This window comes from Solea solea, chromosome 11 (genome assembly GCF_958295425.1).
Source record: "Solea solea chromosome 11, fSolSol10.1, whole genome shotgun sequence".
In the NCBI taxonomy this organism is placed as follows: Eukaryota; Metazoa; Chordata; class Actinopteri; order Pleuronectiformes; family Soleidae; genus Solea; species Solea solea.
In genome coordinates this window covers 10862864-10882513 of record NC_081144.1, presented here as the reverse complement: position 1 = coordinate 10882513, position 19650 = coordinate 10862864, and the positions used below count along the sequence as shown (strand labels likewise).

Genomic DNA, 19650 nt, shown 5'->3' with positions numbered 1-19650 from the left:
TTACCGTCTGCTGCTTTATCCTCTCTATGAGGGTCATAGGGAGCTGGAACCGATCCCAGGACAAAGGATGGAACCAGTCTATTCCAGGGCAAACGCACAGAGACAAACAACTGTTCACTCTCACATTCACACTTACAGTCGTGTGTACAATTAACTATTAAATGTTTTTGGACAGTGGGAGCAAACCTATGCACACACAGGGAAAACACCTTAGTTGGACTGGGTCACAAACTCAGGTCTTCTTGCTCATTTAGGCAACAGTTCTAACCACTATGAGGCCCCACACGTCTCATTCATCTCTTGTTGAAATAACATCACCACCGCTACTTGTTCAGACAGAGAAAGACTTTGTGTTCAGGTTAACATTAAGTAATACCTTTCTGTTTCTTTCTTTTTTCACCTTTTACCATCACACACACTCAAAGATTTTGATTTAGACTACAGTTTACACACAGACTCACTATTTAAAGGATTCACAGTCCACTTGCATGTGCAAATTTGTTTAGGATGACCTTAGTATTGGGGGCCCCCAACATGCAAAAAGAGAGGTAGTGTATAGGATGAGGGGATAGGGCGTGGGTTTGTGATTGAACCTTGAAAAGACCTTGTACAGGTGAGGTGTCACACCTCTGCCTGACAACAGTCCTGCAATGCAAATAGAAAAGTGATATATTTCAAACTGAATCTTGTAATTCACCCTCTCTCACCTCCCTCAGATAAAGTCTGTTTGTAGCTCACAGGGGACAAAATAACAAGTTTGAACATTCAAATGAAGGCAGCAGCGAATCAACAACTCCTGTTTACCATGATGTAAAAATGTGTCAGTCACTCATATAACCAGACCTCAAAGATAAAAAAAAAAGAGAACTACAAACCATTAAATCAGAGAGGCATGAGACTCCACTCAAACTTGAAGTCAAAAGGAGGATGGGGGGGATTATGCAGAGAAGGGTCTGCCTCTTTAGCTGGTAAAGCCTCAGTGTGTGAGCATGTCCGAGTGTTTGTTGTGTGTCTGCAGAGGGGAGGAGACGCGCTTCACTGCTAAGAGGGAATCTGAGACAAACAAGCAACTGATTGGTTTTCCTGAGGTTCCATTGTCCTCCCGTGTATCTATCATTCGTCTGTTTTTTCCACCAACACTCCTTCACGTCCTTTCTGGCTTGACGATGACGTTTGTCTGGATTTATAACTGATCTCGCTCTGCAGCTTCACTGATGTGAAGACCACTGGACCGGAGCAGAGCAAAGACTGAGCCAAAGGTAAGGACTTTTCTATCTGTCGCTCACAGCCGGTGTCTCACTTTCACCTCATCATCAAAGGGAAAACAAGGTGACATTTACTTGTTCTTTCTTGGACATTTGATCCTTTGATCCCGGCTTTTAAAACAGTGACTGTTGTATATTTAAACAACTTTCAGAGACTAACCCCTAACACAAATGATAGCACATGATTTAATGGCCTGATAAGGACAAGTTTGTGTACTTTTTATTTATTTAATATAGCTTTGTTATGATTCAAATTTTGATTTAATTCACATTATATTTGAGTCTGCACACAGTTGCCTCTCATTTGTAAACAACTGTTATTTAAGCATCATATTTCTTGATTCTAAAATTAGGGGCGTGATGATGACAAAACACTTTTTAGAAGGAGTTAATTTCTACAAACATGCTGTAATAAAACGATGTGGGATTATTTTTGAGTAACAAATCCAAAGCACATTTTGTTCCTGATTCTTCTTCTTCTTTTGAAAGTCATATCCTTTGCCCTTTAGCTTTTAAGCGTGTGCCTCTTGGCTCAGCTGCAGCTCTGTATTCCACCAGCTCTAGTTACAGTCAGCAGACGCATACATTCATTGCTCTCTATATTAACTACATTATAATGTGCACATTCACCTTCTCCCTTTACGACCGACAGTTATTCATGAACAGCCCTTTTTAATTTCAGCTCAGAATGTGTCTTGCAAAAGCTGCTTCTTCAACACAAACTTCTCCAAAGAGTAACAACTTTATCCAGAGGCATTTGCCCTTGTAACTCCACTGATTTACTGGCAACCAATGTTCCCGTGTCCATTTTCTACAAATGTTTTGTTTGTATTATTTACTACATTATGCAATGTCATGATCATAGTGTGAATTTATAAGGTAAAGCGGGTCCCAGTATAAAAAGATTGAGAAACACAGCAATAAAAGATACTGTGAAGTCATCACCAAGAACAGAACTTACTGTGTGAAATGCTCAATGGTTCAGGAAAGCAAAACAGATGAACACACATCTTCTCCTTGTTTTGTCCTGACTTTTTTTGTTTGTGAACCTAATTTTAGTCCATGTGAAGTTTGAACACATTTGATTTGATTTCAAAATCTAAATGACTCATGTTATTGGTTGCATTTGAAGACAGAGGTTTACCATCCGATCACAATAATGACTCAAATCAACTCGAATCAGATGTGGTCAGAGCAACAGAGCAACAGTGTGTTAAAAATCCAAAGATCCAACCGGGTAAACACGGCTGTCGTCATGTACCACTCATTATGCGTTTCTAATTTCTCTGTGTATCGTATATCATGAACAAATAGAACAAGTTTGCCACCTGCAGAAACTGTGTTTGTGCCATTGCATTAAGTACAGGACATTCTGTACGGTTTTGTTTGTGTGTTTGTGACATTTCCGTCTGATCCTATTGCAAACTTTATCCGATGGCACATTACTTCTTTCTATCATATTCATAGTTCTTTTGGAATTATGGATACAAATACATGCACCAGTACGCCGCTAGTTTCTATACTTTTTCAGCTCAATATCAAGGTGTGTATTACATTTTGTTCAATTCATATAGATCAGGGTTTCCCTATCCTCTGCCCTGCATGTTTTAGATGTTTCCATGCTCCAACAAGCCTGATTTAAATAAATGGGTCATTATCAGGCTTCTACAGCTCTTGTTGGAGCAGGGAAACATCTAAAACAAGCAGGGCAGTGGGTCCCAGGACCAGGAAAGAGAAACACTGATAAAGATCATGTGCCAATCAAAAATAGAACATATAGGCCCCTAGTTTGCCAAATTATGATGGGGAGATTCCTAACCCTTCAGATCATCCACAAGGATGCCACAATCTATTACATGTCACAAGGAGCAAAACAGGATATGATAACCTCTTAATTATTCTTCTTAAATCTTGAATTGAGTTAAACAGACAAAATAAAAATGATAATACAAGGAAAACAACAATCCTGTTTACTTTTGAAAGCAAGAACATAACTCAAGGTCTCACAGCAACACAAAGTCTCACAAAAATAATTTTAAGCCCAAGATCAACAGAAAATAAATTATGCTATGACTTAGAGACTTATGAGACAGCATCCATATCAATGCGCAAACAACAACAACAAAACCAACTTATAAATAATAAATAAGAATTCTCCTCAGATGAGGCCAAACATGCAGCATTGGGCCCCCCTGGTGGCTCGAGGCCCTATGCATTTGCATAGTATCCATATAGCAATAAACATCTTTGAGTCTTTTACTGTGAAATATGTCACTCACAGCTGGTCAGGATCACAGGAGCATGGTAAACATGTGACACGTGGATTTTTATTATTATTCTCATTCAGCTGCCTTAACGCTTGCACCAGCTACTTTCACTTTATTTATAATTTACTATTCTATATACAGTATATATAGATTATTTTTGGAACCTACTTATTATACATCTTATTCTATTTTGTACATACTTCCTCTATATAACTTTATTCTCTACATTTCTACCTCTCATACTACTCTGTAAAGTTGAGGCAACACGGAACACAAAGAATTTCATTACTGGTAATAGTGTTGCATTGTTACGGAGCACACGACAATCAAAATAATCTTGAATCTTGATTTGTAAAACAAACAAATCCTAAATTGCAGGCTTTTTTGATTTGCTAATGTGTCAAATTATTATTTTGACTTGAAACCAAAATGGGTTCACCAACTAAAGTTCAAGGCGTTAATATATTTTCAGTGCCAGCAGTGTGTCATCATCACATCTGATGGTGGTGACAACAACGTTGTGGTTCTTTTCACTTTCAAAAGTTTTCAGAATGACAAATATAAGGCTGACATTGATGAAAACCCTCCCATTTTCCGCACAGTCATGCAAGTAGAGGGAAAATCCCTCCACTTACATCATAGTTACCTCTGACCTACATCCAGCTGAAATGTAGCTAAAATAAGCAGCTGTGTGTCTGTGAGCTACAAACTGCTGCTGACCTTTTAACTTGGATGCGACATGACTCTCTTGACAAAAACACAAGCCACTCCTTTTTATGAAACCCAGAACGGCCCCGTCTGTCGCCCCCCTCTGTGGGCACCTGCAGATGTTCTGCTCACTTCCTGTTTGTCTCAGACCCTCAGGACTGTGCAGAGCACCAGGCTGGATCTTAGATCTGCTTCATTTAATAGAGGGACAGGATTTAAAGAGGTTCCAGGTCGGTGTGAACAGACTGTATTTCATTTATCTTTACATATTCTTCCTTTTAACTTTCCTTCCTTCCTTCCCTCCTTGTTCCCGTCTTTCTTTCCTTCCTCTTCCTCCCTCCTCTTTCCTTGTGCTGCTAATTTCTTTCCTTGAATCTTCCTCTCTTTTCCCTCCTTTCTTCCACTATTTGTCCCATTACTCCTTCTCTCCTTCCTCTACCCCCTCTGCCTTTACCTCCATTCCCTCCCTCCTTTCTTTCTCCACTAAATGCTTCCTGTGTAGATTATACTTTCATTCAGATCTAATAAAGACTAAAGCTGAATAAGGGGGTTAATCTCAGCTGCATGAGTGTTTAGGTGACATGTGCATGAAAATATGTCTCTCTCACTCTCTCACTCACACACACACACAGACACACACACACACAGCTACAGTTATGAGGGAAGGAAAATAAGACACACACTCTATAGTTGGACAAAACAACAGTGGGCCACCATAACCTTTCCCCTACATCTTTCTGACAGACTGGGCTTACATAAGACTTTAGGCTGCCTGTACACAGCACAGCAGCAGAAACTCACAAGAGAAAATGATCTACACTGCATGATTATGACCCATGTTCACATTTCCAATCATTTTCATCCGGTTGTGACTTAAATATTAGACAATATTTTATTTTTTAACTCAAGTGGAATCATGTACAGTCATGCCTGTCGTTATTTGTACAATGACATCCAATATTTATATTGTTTTGGATTAACAGTACATTAGACTAACCTCTGGCTACAGAGCAGTAATATTGCATTACAAGAATCTGTCTCCTTCACATACAGAACTGGCGGGTTTTTAGGGCCACAACAGGTCCTGATTGGCTTCATCGTCACATGACCTCGTTCCACCGACAAGGATGATGTACAAATGGGCAACATTTACTTCACAGCAAACGCGTTATTTGAATGCTTTAGAATAGTACAAGACAATCATCGACACATAATATGAAATCAAATCAATTATTATTGGATTTTCAAAATAAGGCACGTTTGTTAACATTTTAAAGAGATTTTATAAATCATTAACATTTTTACCTATAATACAACAATTTAACCATATATAGCAATGGTCATTCAAATATGTTCTATTTTATAGTAATGAATTTACCAAAAAAAAAAAAAAGAACATAAATTGGTTCTAAATTGACTTGATTGCACACGTCACTGAAGCAGATGCAGCACAGGACTCAGTAAAAAAGTGAGAGCTCTGAGAAGAGGTCACCTACAAATAAAAAACCACATACACACACACACACACACATCTGTGAAAAGCTTATCTTTCTAACACACACACGCGGCACGCCACAGGGCAACCAAATGTGTTTATGCGACAGAGGGTGGCTGTGCAGCACTATCCACTTGAAAAGCAACCTCCTATTTACACATGAAGCAACAACATCTTTACAAGCGGTATGTCATATTTTTTTTATTATTAGATAGGCAAGATAGATAACATTCACACACATAATGTATTGCCAGTTCTTCATATCTTAACGTGTGCTGTAGGGAGATTTGTGTAAGTTTAAAAGATTCATGCTTACAAGACCCAAGGCCTAAACCCTGTAGCAGCACAACCTTCAGAACCATGAGCTATGAGCCATGATCCCACCCAGGTCAACAAACTTATCTCGTGTGTAGATTTAGACCAACTATTTCCATGAAAGTTGTCAGAGAACATTTCAACACTGAAACAAATATTTTGAGTCCTTGTCGCCATAAAAAGAACCTTTTATCTAAAGCTAACATCGCTGCACTGATGGATCTGCTTATTTTACACTAAACACTGACTGGAATGGGGCAAACGAGACTTTGAACCAAGATAACACAACGTCCACATACCTGAAATCAATTCACAGAATCCTACATTTCCAGACTTGGATCAGACCGGATTTCTAAACCAGGCGACGGAGCCAAAAACAACAAATCAAATAGTCTGTCCTTTAAAGAGTGAAGAGAAATCAAAAAAACTGATATATACAGAGATCCTGCTATATTAGTGCAACCCCTCTTTATGTCATCTGTGCTCGTTGTATATGGGGGGCATCATTTATTTGTGTTCCAGCATCAGCAGCATGATGTGCATCAACAGCCGTGGTTATGTTTTACAAGCTTTTTTTAATAAGACTATTGTTCCCGCTCTGTGACTGTTTCAACACGTATAGTAAGGTATAACAGAACAGGCCAAGTCCAATTGGCCAATTTGCCAAGTCCAAATTTGATTGAAAAAAAAAAAAAAAGTAAATTACTAAAGTTTGTTTTTTCTATAATGAAAAAACAAACTTAAGATAAAAACATTAATAATGTAAGTTAACGGTTTAAATCGCTGACACAAAGCTAAATCTGACCGTTTGACCTGGATGGATTTAACAAGTTGACACCATTACCTTAAGAATACACAAACAAAAGTCAGTGGAGGGTAAAATGTATGCACACGTACACACACACACACACACACAGTATCCAATAATAGAAGCATCAGTGTTCTAGGTGACAGGTTGAACAAACTGTCTGGGAGTTCACTGGAACCAATAATTTCCTCTGTTTGCCTTTTTGTGTGTTTGAACATCCAGATCCGCTCCGTTATCAGCCTTCCTTTATCGCATCTTTCCTTCCATCACAGGCATTTACAGCATCTCTCCATACTGACATACTAATTGACATTTCTCTATTCGGACTGTTTTGAGTCGTGTTTGTCTGTGTTCCAAATGTGTTTACTCATCTCATTCAGCAACAGGTTTAAAGGCCCAAAATCTATAGAGGCATTTTTAAGTGTGTGCTAGGGCTGTCATCTGTTTGTGCGTGTAACCTAAAAACCCTATTTGAGTTCAAAATATACAGCCTAGAAGACCATGACACCTAATTATCACATGGGCCAGCAGAAAGTGCAGTGAGTGCAGCTTGGCCTTAGAACCTTTTTTGAATCAATCAGAAAAATAAAACATTCATGTTATGTTGTGTCAGCAAAGAAGACCTGGTCTGAACATGGTCTCTCTGCATGGAGTTTGCATGTTCTCCCCGTGTGTGTGCGCCCATCGCCCCCCGACCCTAATGTGGAGGATAAAGTGGTCGAACATGGATGTTAAGTTGTTCTCAGAACCAGCGTTAACTTCTAATACTAAAGTTTTGTTGTGGAAAATGGAGGGGACACACAAACTACACCGTCCTCCTGAGCAGAAAATCTCGACACCAAAGCATCGGAAAAGCAGCATGTGGATGTATTTTTGGGGGAAACGTGACAGTCGTTATTGTGAGCTACGTTACAATGACTAAAGCCTAAAGCTCGGCACAAACGTGGTGTGTTGCTTGATCACTATAAACTCTTTAAATGACATGCACTGAAGTTTGTATCTCTGCTCAGGGCTGACCCAAACCTGGCAGACCAGTCCAATCATCATCATCATCATCATCACCATTTGACATCAGACTCTTCACCAACAAGAGGCAATTCCACCCTATCACATTAAAAGGTCAGTTCATTCATAATGATTGGCTACACACACACACACACACACACACACACACACACGCACACACTCAAAAAAGTGATAGCAGCTTGTCTTATATGAGAAGGAAGTGAATATCTGGGTACAATACTTTCTCATTCTCACCTATTCTCTGTGATTTGGTTGCTGAGAGAAAAGAAGACGTTTTGAAGGTTTGACCCCAGTGATGACCTCTCACAGTCTCCCTCTCTGTTTCCCTCTGTAGGATGTTGACCCTGTAAGTCAAACACCTTCCAAATCGCCATGACCAGCGTCAACTCTCCAGCCTGTCTGCTCGCCCGCAACCACTTTTATAAAAGTATGTATGCACACACACACTCACTTCAATAAAGGCTGACTAACTGTCGTACAAGGAGACAAATATTTAGCTGGGTACAAAAGTTATATTTGTAATATGGGTGTATGCCGTACATGTGTATGAGAGTGTGTGTACACGCGTTTTCCCTTCCCTAAGTTAAGGAAACACTTAACAAGGCAGGATTTCTGCAGAACAGACGTTGGTATATATTGTGAACTTGCTTTTTAGTTAATTTATTCACTCCATGGCAATAGAACCACTCTTTAAACAAACACACACACAGAGAAACTCATGAGACAAAAGTTCTAACCACTTAATCACAAGTAAATGAAACTGCAAACACTAAATCAATTAACTCAACAGAATTACAAACACATTTCTGAAACAGTACGTTTGGATCGCTGCCTAAAACGGTAAAAAGCATCTAATAAACTATGCTTTATAAGAAAAAGAAAAAGCATTTACTTTTAATCAAGAACAGAAAAGATGACCAACAGTGAAAGACTTAAACGTCTGTCTCTTTCTTAGATTTACCTTCCAGTCCGGAGCCTTCACCGGCAGCGTTCACCTGTCAGAACGACTCCGTCAGCCAGAGACAGGTCACCCTCTGGGTCACCATGGCAACGCCTCCTGGTAAAATAACACATCAGTCCATCAAATGTAGTACACCCTCCTGTAAAGGCTTAGAGAATACGTCAGATACTGGGAGGAAGGAGTCGCCCTTTTTCATGGCAGATAATTTGACACAGGACACAGTTGGAAGAGCACAGGTGTGAATAATCAAATAAAGGATGAATTCCATTTAGCTTTCTCGGTTTCAAGGGGATATGCAGTCTCCAACAATTGTTGGCAACTTTTCTATCACGGAAATTAAGACGACCTGCATGAATTATTATATTTATACATTATAATCAATATGTTACTATCACTATAGTGACCACTTTGAAAGGGGATCTTTAAGGGCTTTCGTCGCCCTGTGTGAAAGCAAGTAAACAAGTTGACACAAGTCCTCTCAGTAAGTATGTCAATATGCAGTACATGAACACGCAAAGCTACCGTATATATACATCCATACATTCACCCTCTTTAACCTATTGGACTCATTCATTTATTTTAAAAAATGTTTTAAAGTAATTGATTAATTCTGAATAATCCTCTCATTTAGTTTTAATGGGCCATTTTCACAGCAGCATGTTCTACTGAGAACAGTCAGGACCACTCAGTGATCCAGTATGTGCCATGAAACTGCGGGAGCTAAAAGGACCTGAGCCATCATTTATGTCAAAACTGTCAAAATTATTAGTAAACCCCACGAAAAGACAAAATAAACAACACTGACATCAGGCTGGTGAAGGTGGAAAGTAGGTGGAAACATAATGTACCCTGAAAGTAATCTTCCCTACACTACACATACATCTTAAGAAAATGTCTCTTTTACAGTTACATATCAATGTATAGTCTTTTGTGAAATGTAAGATATTTGTGCTCTATTCACAGCGTTATCAGGTGGAATTGAAAACAAAAGCTTGTGCATCAACATTGTGCTCGGTTTTCCCTCCTCTCGTTCATCCTCCACCTCTAAACGGTCCAGCCCCGCTGAGTGGGGCGGCAAGTAGAGAGGACCAAGTGCACCTCACTGCAAAGGACGTTAAGAAACCCACATCGACTAACTTCCCGTTTGTCTTGACGGCTCAGGATTGGACAGCCTGGATCAAATGGACATATGTGGATAAAATGGACAAATATCACGTAAAAAGGACATTGAAATATCGCAAGAGGGTCAGTAATGTCAAAGACAATTGATGGTGTGAAAATGGGCTTTGAGTGGACAGGCACTCATTTCATTAATGTTTTTTTTCCAGAAGTGATTTGGGTAATTAAGTGCAATAGGTGTAACCAATATAAATAAAGCTGCAATGATTACTTCAATGATCAATTCGAAAATTGAAAGAAAGTGAATATGCAATAATTTTGAAAATTCCTTAGCATATGATAATATGTCACTGTTCTGTTTTCTGATGTTTTATAGACCAAAAGGATAAACTGAGAAAATAAACTACAGAAACATTAAGTTTACATTAAGATACCAGCCGGATACTGACTTTGGATTAAAACAAAGAGGGGCAAATATGCACATGCACAGTTTGGTGATGATTAACCTTCCAGGATCATACCATGCCATGGTTATATGACTTTCAGTTAAAAAACTGCTGAAAGTATCATTTTAGCCTTAAAGGGTAACAGGTCTGGGATTAAGCAAACAGTAGGAACAGCATGTACACCAAGGATCTCCGATGAGCAATCGCACGGAGCATCAAAGAGAAATCTATCACCTTGTTACTTATAAGACAGAAGGAATACGTTCATGTCCTTCTGTCCTGTGTGCAAAATATGGAAGAGATTATTTTCATATGGCAGAAGATAATGAAGATAAACAAAGCCGATTGTATGAATTCTTGTTTTACATTATCCCAGAATGAGTCTTTTAGCCAGGTCCGCTCAACAGAGGCTGCCACCATGTTTTTACAGTAGCCAACAAAGGACTGAATGCCTTGTTTTGATGTGAACTGAAGGCTGCATAGGTTCCCCTCAAGGGAAAAAAACTTAACAATATTATAGCGAGAAGAGAAACCCAACAGTTCACACAATGAGCAAGCACCATTGGCATCAGTAGAGAGAAAAAAAAAAAAGACACTGCAGTCCAGCCACCATCATTGTTCTCTCAGTGACAAGTTTCACACATTTGTGGCTTTGTATTAATGTTCAAAGAATGACCACAGTCTGAGAAAAGAATCAGCCTGGCAAGCGGACAGCTCACCTGTGTGAAACCTGGTGTTCAAGCTGGAGCAGATAGTTCACAATTCAACATGCTCAGGGTTCTTAACTCCAATCATAGAATATTAAAGAACAATTCCTCACTTGTGATTATCAAATAAAACAATATACAGTAAGTGTGCTGCATTTGTCTATTTGTATTCAAGTCAAATTTCCTTTTGACAGTAAAAAAATGAATTGCTGCTCTGTGACAAAGAAGCCAAAAGAGCATGCAAAATACTCCCTCTTTTCAATGACCTCCGAGCACTCATTGACCTGGAAAAACTGCAGCGTGGGAGGACAAGCGGCTCTTTAAATGAGCCACAGAGCAAATTCTCTTTTCAACCTTTCAACTGTGTCATGCAGAGGGGCCACTTTGCAGCGGCATCGCCCACTGTTTGTCTTTCCTCTGTTTCATAGAGACAGAGGGAGAGACTGACGAAGTGAATAGAGGACAGCGGTGCTTACACAAACCCATTCACAGACATGAGAGAAATTCCGTGCATCAGGATTTGTGCCGCGTCAGTCAGCAGGGAGATTTTTCTCAGCTTGTCTCAGTCAAATAATATAATAACTGTGCAATCATCCCCTTTGCAACACGACTAAAACAGTGAGGATTTTTCTAAAAACTCATCTTGACATATTCACATTTGAATGGGTTTTTGTCAAAGCAGCAATCCATTTAAAGTATTTGTCATTTCTGCTTCTACGTAGAGCTGAGCTTTGATTAAAAACGTCATTTATACCTGGCCTTTGATATGGATTTATATTGTATCACTGACAATGGCGAGATTAACTCCCTAAGTAGTGATTTTTAGTCGTTTGATATCAAGTCAATAACAACATTGAATTGTCTAATCTGAATTCATCCTGAAAACAGGTATGAATATGTTTGGCCTTGTGCTGAGGTGACGTATACTCAGCTGACTTCTCTTTTCCCTTCTGTTAAAATCCTATATTATTCAAAAAGAAATACTACACCTGTTATACTAAATACACTATCCATGTCTATGTATAACTGTATAATCGTTTTGTGGCCTTAGAACAAGCCTTTTATATGTTCCTCTAGGCAAAGGGCTTGGTTTTACAGTGGCTGCCATCTTACATCGCCATTTTTCTGCAACAGCTCAGAAGAACAACGAGACAGAGCCTCCATTTCATGTGCCACCTTTGGTCCTTGGCGCGCGTTTGGGAAAAGGAGGGGTGAGACATCTTACCACTAGATGTCATCAATTCTTACACGCTGGACCTTCACCAGGCTATTTTATCCACTGAAGACAGCTTCGTGTTATCATGCAGTTCATGCCAAATGTCTGTCACAGCAATTTAACTCACAGACTAAATACAGCAGCAGCAGTTCAGTCAGCACATGGCCCTCAAATAGCATCGGCCATCAGCTACAGTCAGCAGGAGAGCAGAAACACTGATGAGCAGCCTTAACCTCAACTTAAAACACAGCAGGCACTGTAAAAAAACACCAAACTGAGTGCAAGCTTCCTCTTACCTTGTAAGGTGATGAAGCAGTGGTCCACACCCCCTATCCACAGTCTCAGGGTATTAAAGGAATACTTCACTGATTTGCATTTAGCTTTGTATTACTAGAATAGGGGTTGTATTTTTGAAAAATTGTGCTTCCCAACCTCAGTTTCCCCTGAGTTGAGAAAAATCCCGTCCCCCTACGAGTGGGTCTAAAAAGTGCGGAATTAGCGTTGCAGTTTCAAGCCTCGGCCACAAGACTCGGACCAAGTGTCTTGAGAAGCTGTTAAGTAAGTAAGTGAGCAGTAAAAACAGCCAGAAGTTGCTCAAACTGATAGTCCTGCACAGCTGTTGATTCATTAGTTAATGAAGTGTTGGGACCCCCTGCCCTACATGTGTTAGATGTCCTCCTGATACAGCACACCTGATTCCAATGAATGGCTCGTTATCAGGCTATTGCGGCGCTTGACGATAACCTGACCATTTTGGGTCCCTTAGGACCAGGAATTGTAAACACTGAGTTAACAATTGAGTTAATGTAATAGCATAAGAAGAAAGACGATTACACAGCCTCACTGCAAAAGGTGCATTTGATTTCCACCTACAGAGCACTTAATTAGGAGCCCCCCCACCCTTCACCATCATCCACCCCTGTGGTTCCCACACCCGATAGCTGCGATTACATCTTATTTGTGAAATGTCTGTACAATATTACAGAACTAAATAAATCATTAATAAATTAACAGTTCTCAGTTGTGTTGGAGACACGATGTAGCCTTAAGTTAGCATCAACACTGAAAATGGTGGCCTCTGTAGAGCCGACCTGGCTCCTGATATTAATATGAAAGGCTCATTCCGTACTAATGAAAAACATCACATAATTGCACACTTACAGTATAAACAAAATAAGTGTAACTATTTTTATCTTCCATTTCTGCCAAATGAAAACAACTCAAACTAAATTGGACCCTTTAACTATGAAAATAACTAAATCTTACATGATGGAAAAAACAAACAAAAAAAAAACTGGGAAGCTTGAGCTTGAACCTTCACCTCGTTCACATCCCTTCTGTTTAAACATCATATTTATCATACCTTCACCTTCCTGGGCACCGTGATCTCTGCAAACCTTTCCTGGTCTGCTAACACCTCAGCTGTCATCAAGAAGGCACAACAGCGTCTGCACTTCCTGAGAGTGCTCAGGAAAAGTAACATCTGCCAGAAGCTGCTGGTGGCCTTCTACCGCTCTACCATCCAGAGCATCTTAACCTACTGCATCACGGTGGGGTTCTCCCACTGCACCGAGGCGGAAAGGAAGAGGCTACAGCAAGTGGTCAAGACAGCACAGAGGATCATCGGATGCCCCATCCCTTCCCTCAGAGACATCTACTCTTCCCGCTGTTCACAGAAGACACCCCGCACATGACCTCTTCGACCTGTTACCCTCCGGCAGACGCTACAGGTCCATCAAAACTAGAACAAACAGACTCAGAAACAGCTTTTACCCACAAGCCATCACTACACTGACCACAAACAAACACTGACACACACACACACCACCCAAGGACAATGTGCATATATTGTAACAAACACTGTACATACTATCTATTTATCTATTTTATATCCCTTTTGCACTGAACACCTTGTTCCTTTTTTTTTTTTATTACCTGTACTTTGACACTCGGTTGCTGCTATAATTTCGTTGTACATGTGCAATGACAATAAAAGGATTATATTTTGCAATCCTATCCCTAGATATGAGATTTTATGCACCGCTACTGTGAAAAAGACTTAACACATATCTTCACAGTCATAGTTGAGTCCTGTTTGTACAGGAATGTTTTTTTTAATCCAGACAGATTGCTGGTAAAGGTTCAACACTAGAAGCAGCAACAGTACATTAAGTACTGCTCTTTCACTGTTTACTTTGTTCCTTGAATAGCTCTGTACAAAACCAGTCAACCAGTCTCAGGCAAACACACACATTTCCACATCCATGAAAAAAAAAAATTTGCTTTTACTGACGTGTGTGAGAAGAACAAAAACCAGGAACGCCACACAGAATATTAGGCTGCAAGAGTCTACTTTATTGCATTTGCAATCAGGGTGACAAAGTGGAAAATGTTTAACAAACAGATGTGGAAGTTTTCACCACAGTGTTTCTATGCACCAAAGTATTACAAACAGAACAAGAACAGTACAAATGTTAATTTAAAAAAAAAGAGAGAGAGCGCTTATCAGTCATGTTACTTTTTTTTTTCTTTTTTAAGTTGTCAATAAAAAACACAAGGTTACTGAAAACAATAACACAAAAGGCAGCCTATACTACAGTGAATAATTATAATAATAATAAAAAAAAAGGAATGAAAGGGTTATAAACGGGACGTCATCCCGTCACCTAGCGTTGGTCATTGGTTTGATGCCCCCCCCCCGCCGTCCCCAAGGTGTGGTGTAGATCAGAGTGAGACTGCAGGATCAGGAAGAGGTGGGGCTTCCTGCATCATTGGTCTCACTCACCTGGCGTTGCACCACCATCTCCCTGGCAACGCAGGTGATCTGACCGTTGGTCACAACACCTGAAGCCCCTGCCCTGATTAAAAAAAAGAAAGAGGGAAAATGAGACAATGTTTTTTTTTTATTACAAAAATTGAGATTATAACATCAACCTTGAAGAAATGAAGACACGGTAACAGTGTCAGTAGTGTGAGAGTGTTTTTTCATACTTCAGCTGTGCCTCCTCAGTCAGTGGGGTCATCCCTGGCTGCTTCCCAAAGAAGAAACTGGACCACCAATGGCCAGAATCCTGCTTGGGGAGACCTGTGGAGAGATGACGATGACATCAAATTTTCAGTTTTCTACAGAAACTCTGCTACCAGTCAGTATGTTTACAGGTAGTAGAGGTAGACCACTGTCCTTGTCCCAGTATACAAACACTCGAGGGGAATGGACTTATTAAATGTGTGACCACCTACGCTATGCTAGGTGTTGATATGCCCCCTTTCAGTTGGTTAGTGTTGGGTGGTTTCTGGTTTAGCTGGCAGCTAGATGTTAACATGATGAGTCTTCCTACCATCCCTGAACTTAATATTAAATTATTTGAGCTGACAGAGCATTAACTCAGTCTCCTCATCAGTCCAAAGACTGTATCTGACTGGATTGTAATTTGACTGTAAATCGCAATGTCTGGGTGACTAACATGTTTACATGCATTTTAAAAGTACTACTTTACACAACACAATAATTCAGTTTTTTCAAAGATTAAACATAATAAATGTTTATTTTTTAGTACCAAGTATTGTGTTTTGTCTGTGAGCACCCATTAACTTTAATAATTTGACAATTTAACATTCAAGGGCGGCGTGAATACATGTTTTTCCACACTCCATTTCATTATGAGCTGAGACAGAAATGAGCCAGGTTTCCCCCCATTAGCTGTGTCCAACTGCCAGACACCTAAATTACTTTGAACAGCTGCATTTACATGTTGGCCATTAAAAATACAGTACAACTGCTGTGGGGGCCGCTAGTTTAAGCCGATTCTCAGAATGGTGCCTGTCCAGAATTAGACATATACAGTATGCAAGGAGCATGTTACTAAATCAACAAAAGGTGAGACTCCTTTGTTGTTAGAGACTATAGAAAATGTTTGCATAACTAAATTCCACAGCACAAAAAGAATTAACAGCGTTGCTGGTGCACTGGATCCACACCGTTTCCCCTTTCACCTACTTCAATGTGTGTCAAAAACAGACCCTAGTGGATATAACGAAGCATTGCAACCACAAATCTGTCGACCCAAATGTTTTTCACATAGGGCAGGAGGGAGTTTCAGGATAACTGAGGACAGTCGACAGAGTAGATATTCAACAAGGATCACACTGGTACAGCTGGAGCTCTTTTATATGTATGTGTGCTTGTACCATATCAACACCATGTACAGTACATCTGCATCCTAACCAGAGAACTGAAAGGGAGTTGAGTTATAACAATCCTCCAAATCTTGAAAAAAGTGAAAACACACGCAGATAATCTCAGGCGACTCAACCATGGTGACTCTGTGGGCTCTGAGGCAATAGCTGACCCAACCACAGTAACCCTCATGCTGCGGAAACTAACGCTCTGCATGTATTATTACTGAGCAGTAGTATGACGTGGATGAAGCAGTTACAGACTTATGAAATGGTTGTCCTAACAGGAAGGAGGAGGGGGGCCGAGTCAAAAGTAAAACACTGAGTCATTAGAAGATGTGTTCAGACAAACATATGGACCTAGTACAGTGATGAAGCAATGGATTTGGAATATACAAAACAAAAGCCTTTTTCCTTTGCCAAAGACAAACACTTGCATACCTGGGTGGTGAGGAATGACCTCTCCACTGTACTCCGAACTGCCACAAGAGCTGCTGCTGGATGTAGAGCCGATGCGCCCTGAAGTAGGAGAGGATTGGGGGGTGAGGGGATGAGAAGACAAAGCAGTTGTTTAGTCACAGGCATCAGCACAGAAAAGTGAGATGTAGAAGGTGGAGAAGCCTCCGTTTCTTTCTACATGGATCACACATGAAAAATCTATTTTGCTCTGGGTGTATAGTCACCGCCTGACAGAAAACTCTGAAGCTGGGGCTGTCACTTTTGATTTGAAATTCAGATATCTGTTCAAACGGTGAAACTCAAACCCATTTGAGTTTAATAGCCTAGAAGTCCATTACAACACTTTTAATCCATGAGTAAAACAATGTTATGTTGTTCACAGAACCAAGGTTAACTTTTTAAACCCAAGCTTTGCTGTGGAAATGGCAACTAAAATCAGCAGACTCATCTGTTAGCTCCTCCCAGGTGAATTAGTCTAAGAGGCATCATGGTTAGGCAACACAAATAGTGAATAACCTTGTGTGACTTAAGTCATTGTGAGTTTGAATAAAAAGGCATACTGTAGATCCTGTACAACTAATCTGATAAAAAGATAATCAAAAGATGGTCCACTAAAGAGTAAAGTTAATTCAAACAGTAGCAAAAAGACTAGCAGTACAGGTGGAAATGGAGCAAGTACAATAGGAACAGAATCCAAAATACTAAAAGATAAAAATGCTGTAGTGTTGTGCAGTCTGATTGCTTTTGAGGCACATGGCTAAATGAGACTCTAACTGAACATGTGACTTTGACCAATTCGATTTTGCGTTTTCTAATATGAAGTCATCTTAGGTACAAGAACATAAAACAGGAAGGGTGTTGTTCTGACAAAAAGGACTGCAGTTTCCTTCCCTTAAACACTACTGTAAAAAAAAAAAAATACTGGCTTGACAGACATTACATAAATAATAAATAAAACACAGATGTAGATACACAGGAAATGACCGGTCACTTTTGAAATTTGGTAGCACTGTGTATTAACATTACCAGGAGTCATTTTTAAAACCACTTACATATCCATGCAATTAACTAGTTAACAACAACAAAACAATTAACTAAGTGTGACTGTGAGGTCCTCATTGTTTCATCATCTTGACTATCAGCCCAAACAAACCGGTCATCACACAGCAATGAGATAACTCATGTGACATATATCCACTGTGAATAGGCTTAATCTAGTTGGCTAGAGTGAGCGTGTGTCATCCAGGCAGAGGGAGGAGTTTGGTCCCATGCACTGGTTTGATAAGAAATTACAAATGTGGAGAGACTCACTTCGGTAGTAGTCAGTGGTTGCCACAAGAGAACCGCCTGCTGGAATAGCTGCCATTCTTAGGTCTTTGGTTGCTGTTCACTGTGCTTGATGGAAACCTGGATAGGAAAAAAAAAACTGTATGAGCAATAAAACTAGACAGGGCAACATTAATCAACCAAAACACTGGAAACATTTTATTATGTTCCTTTACAATCAAACACCCACTCATGAGGTCAAGTTGGATAATATAATGTCATTACAGAAGATAACGCTGGCCATTCTCATGACTGAATGTTTATGACTCAAATCCTGAGTATTACAGGTGTACGCCTCTTTTTTGTTTTTTTGTAATTTTCCTAGTTACAAGAAGTCTTAATGACTTTTTAAAATGTTGATCAGTGACTGATTAATAAACAGACTATTGCAGTCAGAACAAAGCATACCACAGAGTGTGTGGAGGAAACACCATTGTTGTGAAGCAACAAAGACAAAAACAACCTCAGGGCTTACAAAGATAGTGTGTACACAATATACAAAATACACAAAATACAATACAATCTCTAACTCCAGTGGGGTTACACTTCATGTTTTCACATTTTCGATTGCAAGACTGTTGTGGCAAAGCACGTGACGTCATCTCTGAAGCCTGTTTACATTTTTTGACGGCCACTGCACCAAACCGACATTTTGACGTTTTCATGAAAAACACAATTTAAACACATAGTGACGGGAATTAATGAACAGAGTCCCTAAACAGAAAACAATTATATGTCTTTGCCTCTTTTTCCTCAAAGGGGACATGTTTTCTCTCTTTAACAAAGACAATCAAACACAGTGTGTTTTTACACTGATAACATAGATAGTCGTGAATCTGTCGATATCACTGTTCGTTAATATGTGGATCAAAAGTGTAATACAATGAGAACAGACTGAATACAGACAGTTTACTTTGTTTTTTATGACCAAAAAGCAAACACGCTATCACTGAAGGCTAGCTGGTTAGCTCTCCCCGGCAGTAAAACCCACCTCCATTACGATTAAAATGCCCCTCAATGTCACCACCATTTTATAACAGTTCAATACAAAAGGCACACTCACCTTTCGGACGTGCTTGATGTTCAGAAGCACCCAATTCAACTCAGTCGGCGAGGCTGGGGGAGTAAACGCTAGGCGACGGGGCCCATTTGAAATTAAGTTTTGGGTAAATATAACCCTCCAACGTCCGTTAGGATTTCGATACTTCTTTTAGCTGTGAAAGCGTCGGCGTCCCGCCTTTATAGTGAGGAGCGGTGACGTAAGGTCACCCAGCACTGAGAAGTAGCCAATCAAAGACGCCGAGGGGACATGTTTACTCAGATGCTCACTAGTGGGCGTTGGCGATACTGCAACAC

General features: G+C 39.9%; 1 protein-coding gene and 1 long non-coding RNA gene across 4 annotated transcripts; one reads left to right on the top strand and one right to left on the bottom strand.

Moving 5' to 3' along the window:
- Positions 1 to 988: 988 nt before the first annotated feature.
- LOC131468230 (uncharacterized) lies at positions 989 to 11262 on the top strand. 3 transcript variants are annotated; one of them, XR_009241689.1, is made up of 6 exons: positions 989 to 1259; positions 4389 to 4470; positions 7869 to 7977; positions 8219 to 8311; positions 8840 to 8944; positions 9809 to 11262. It is a non-coding gene; the product is annotated as an uncharacterized LOC131468230 (long non-coding RNA). The 3 variants fall into 3 exon arrangements; XR_009241688.1 differs by lacking the exon at positions 4389 to 4470 and having other exon boundaries at positions 994 to 1259; XR_009241690.1 differs by lacking the exons at positions 989 to 1259; positions 4389 to 4470 and adding an exon at positions 5694 to 5920.
- A 3405-nt stretch (positions 11263 to 14667) lies between these two features.
- Positions 14668 to 19517, bottom strand: ppdpfb (pancreatic progenitor cell differentiation and proliferation factor b). The gene is made up of 5 exons (XM_058644275.1): positions 19358 to 19517; positions 18280 to 18375; positions 16951 to 17028; positions 15325 to 15418; positions 14668 to 15191 (listed from the first exon to the last, which is right to left on the bottom strand). Exons 2-5 carry the CDS (start codon positions 18332 to 18334, stop codon positions 15077 to 15079), a joined length of 342 nt encoding a protein of 113 aa, XP_058500258.1. The 5' UTR covers positions 18335 to 18375; positions 19358 to 19517; the 3' UTR covers positions 14668 to 15076.
- Positions 19518 to 19650: the final 133 nt, after the last annotated feature.

Bases quoted from the DNA above. Each gene is read 5' to 3' on its own strand.
- ppdpfb (XM_058644275.1), bottom strand. From the start codon at position 18,334: ATGGCAGCTATTCCAGCAGGCGGTTCTCTTGTGGCAACCACTGACTAC. The intron at 15,419-16,950 runs GTATGCAAGTGT...ATCTCTCCACAG, and splicing joins GGTCATTCCTCACCACCCAG to GTCTCCCCAAGCAGGATTCT. The intron at 15,192-15,324 runs GTATGAAAAAAC...TTTTTTAATCAG, and splicing joins ACTGAGGAGGCACAGCTGAA to GGCAGGGGCTTCAGGTGTTG.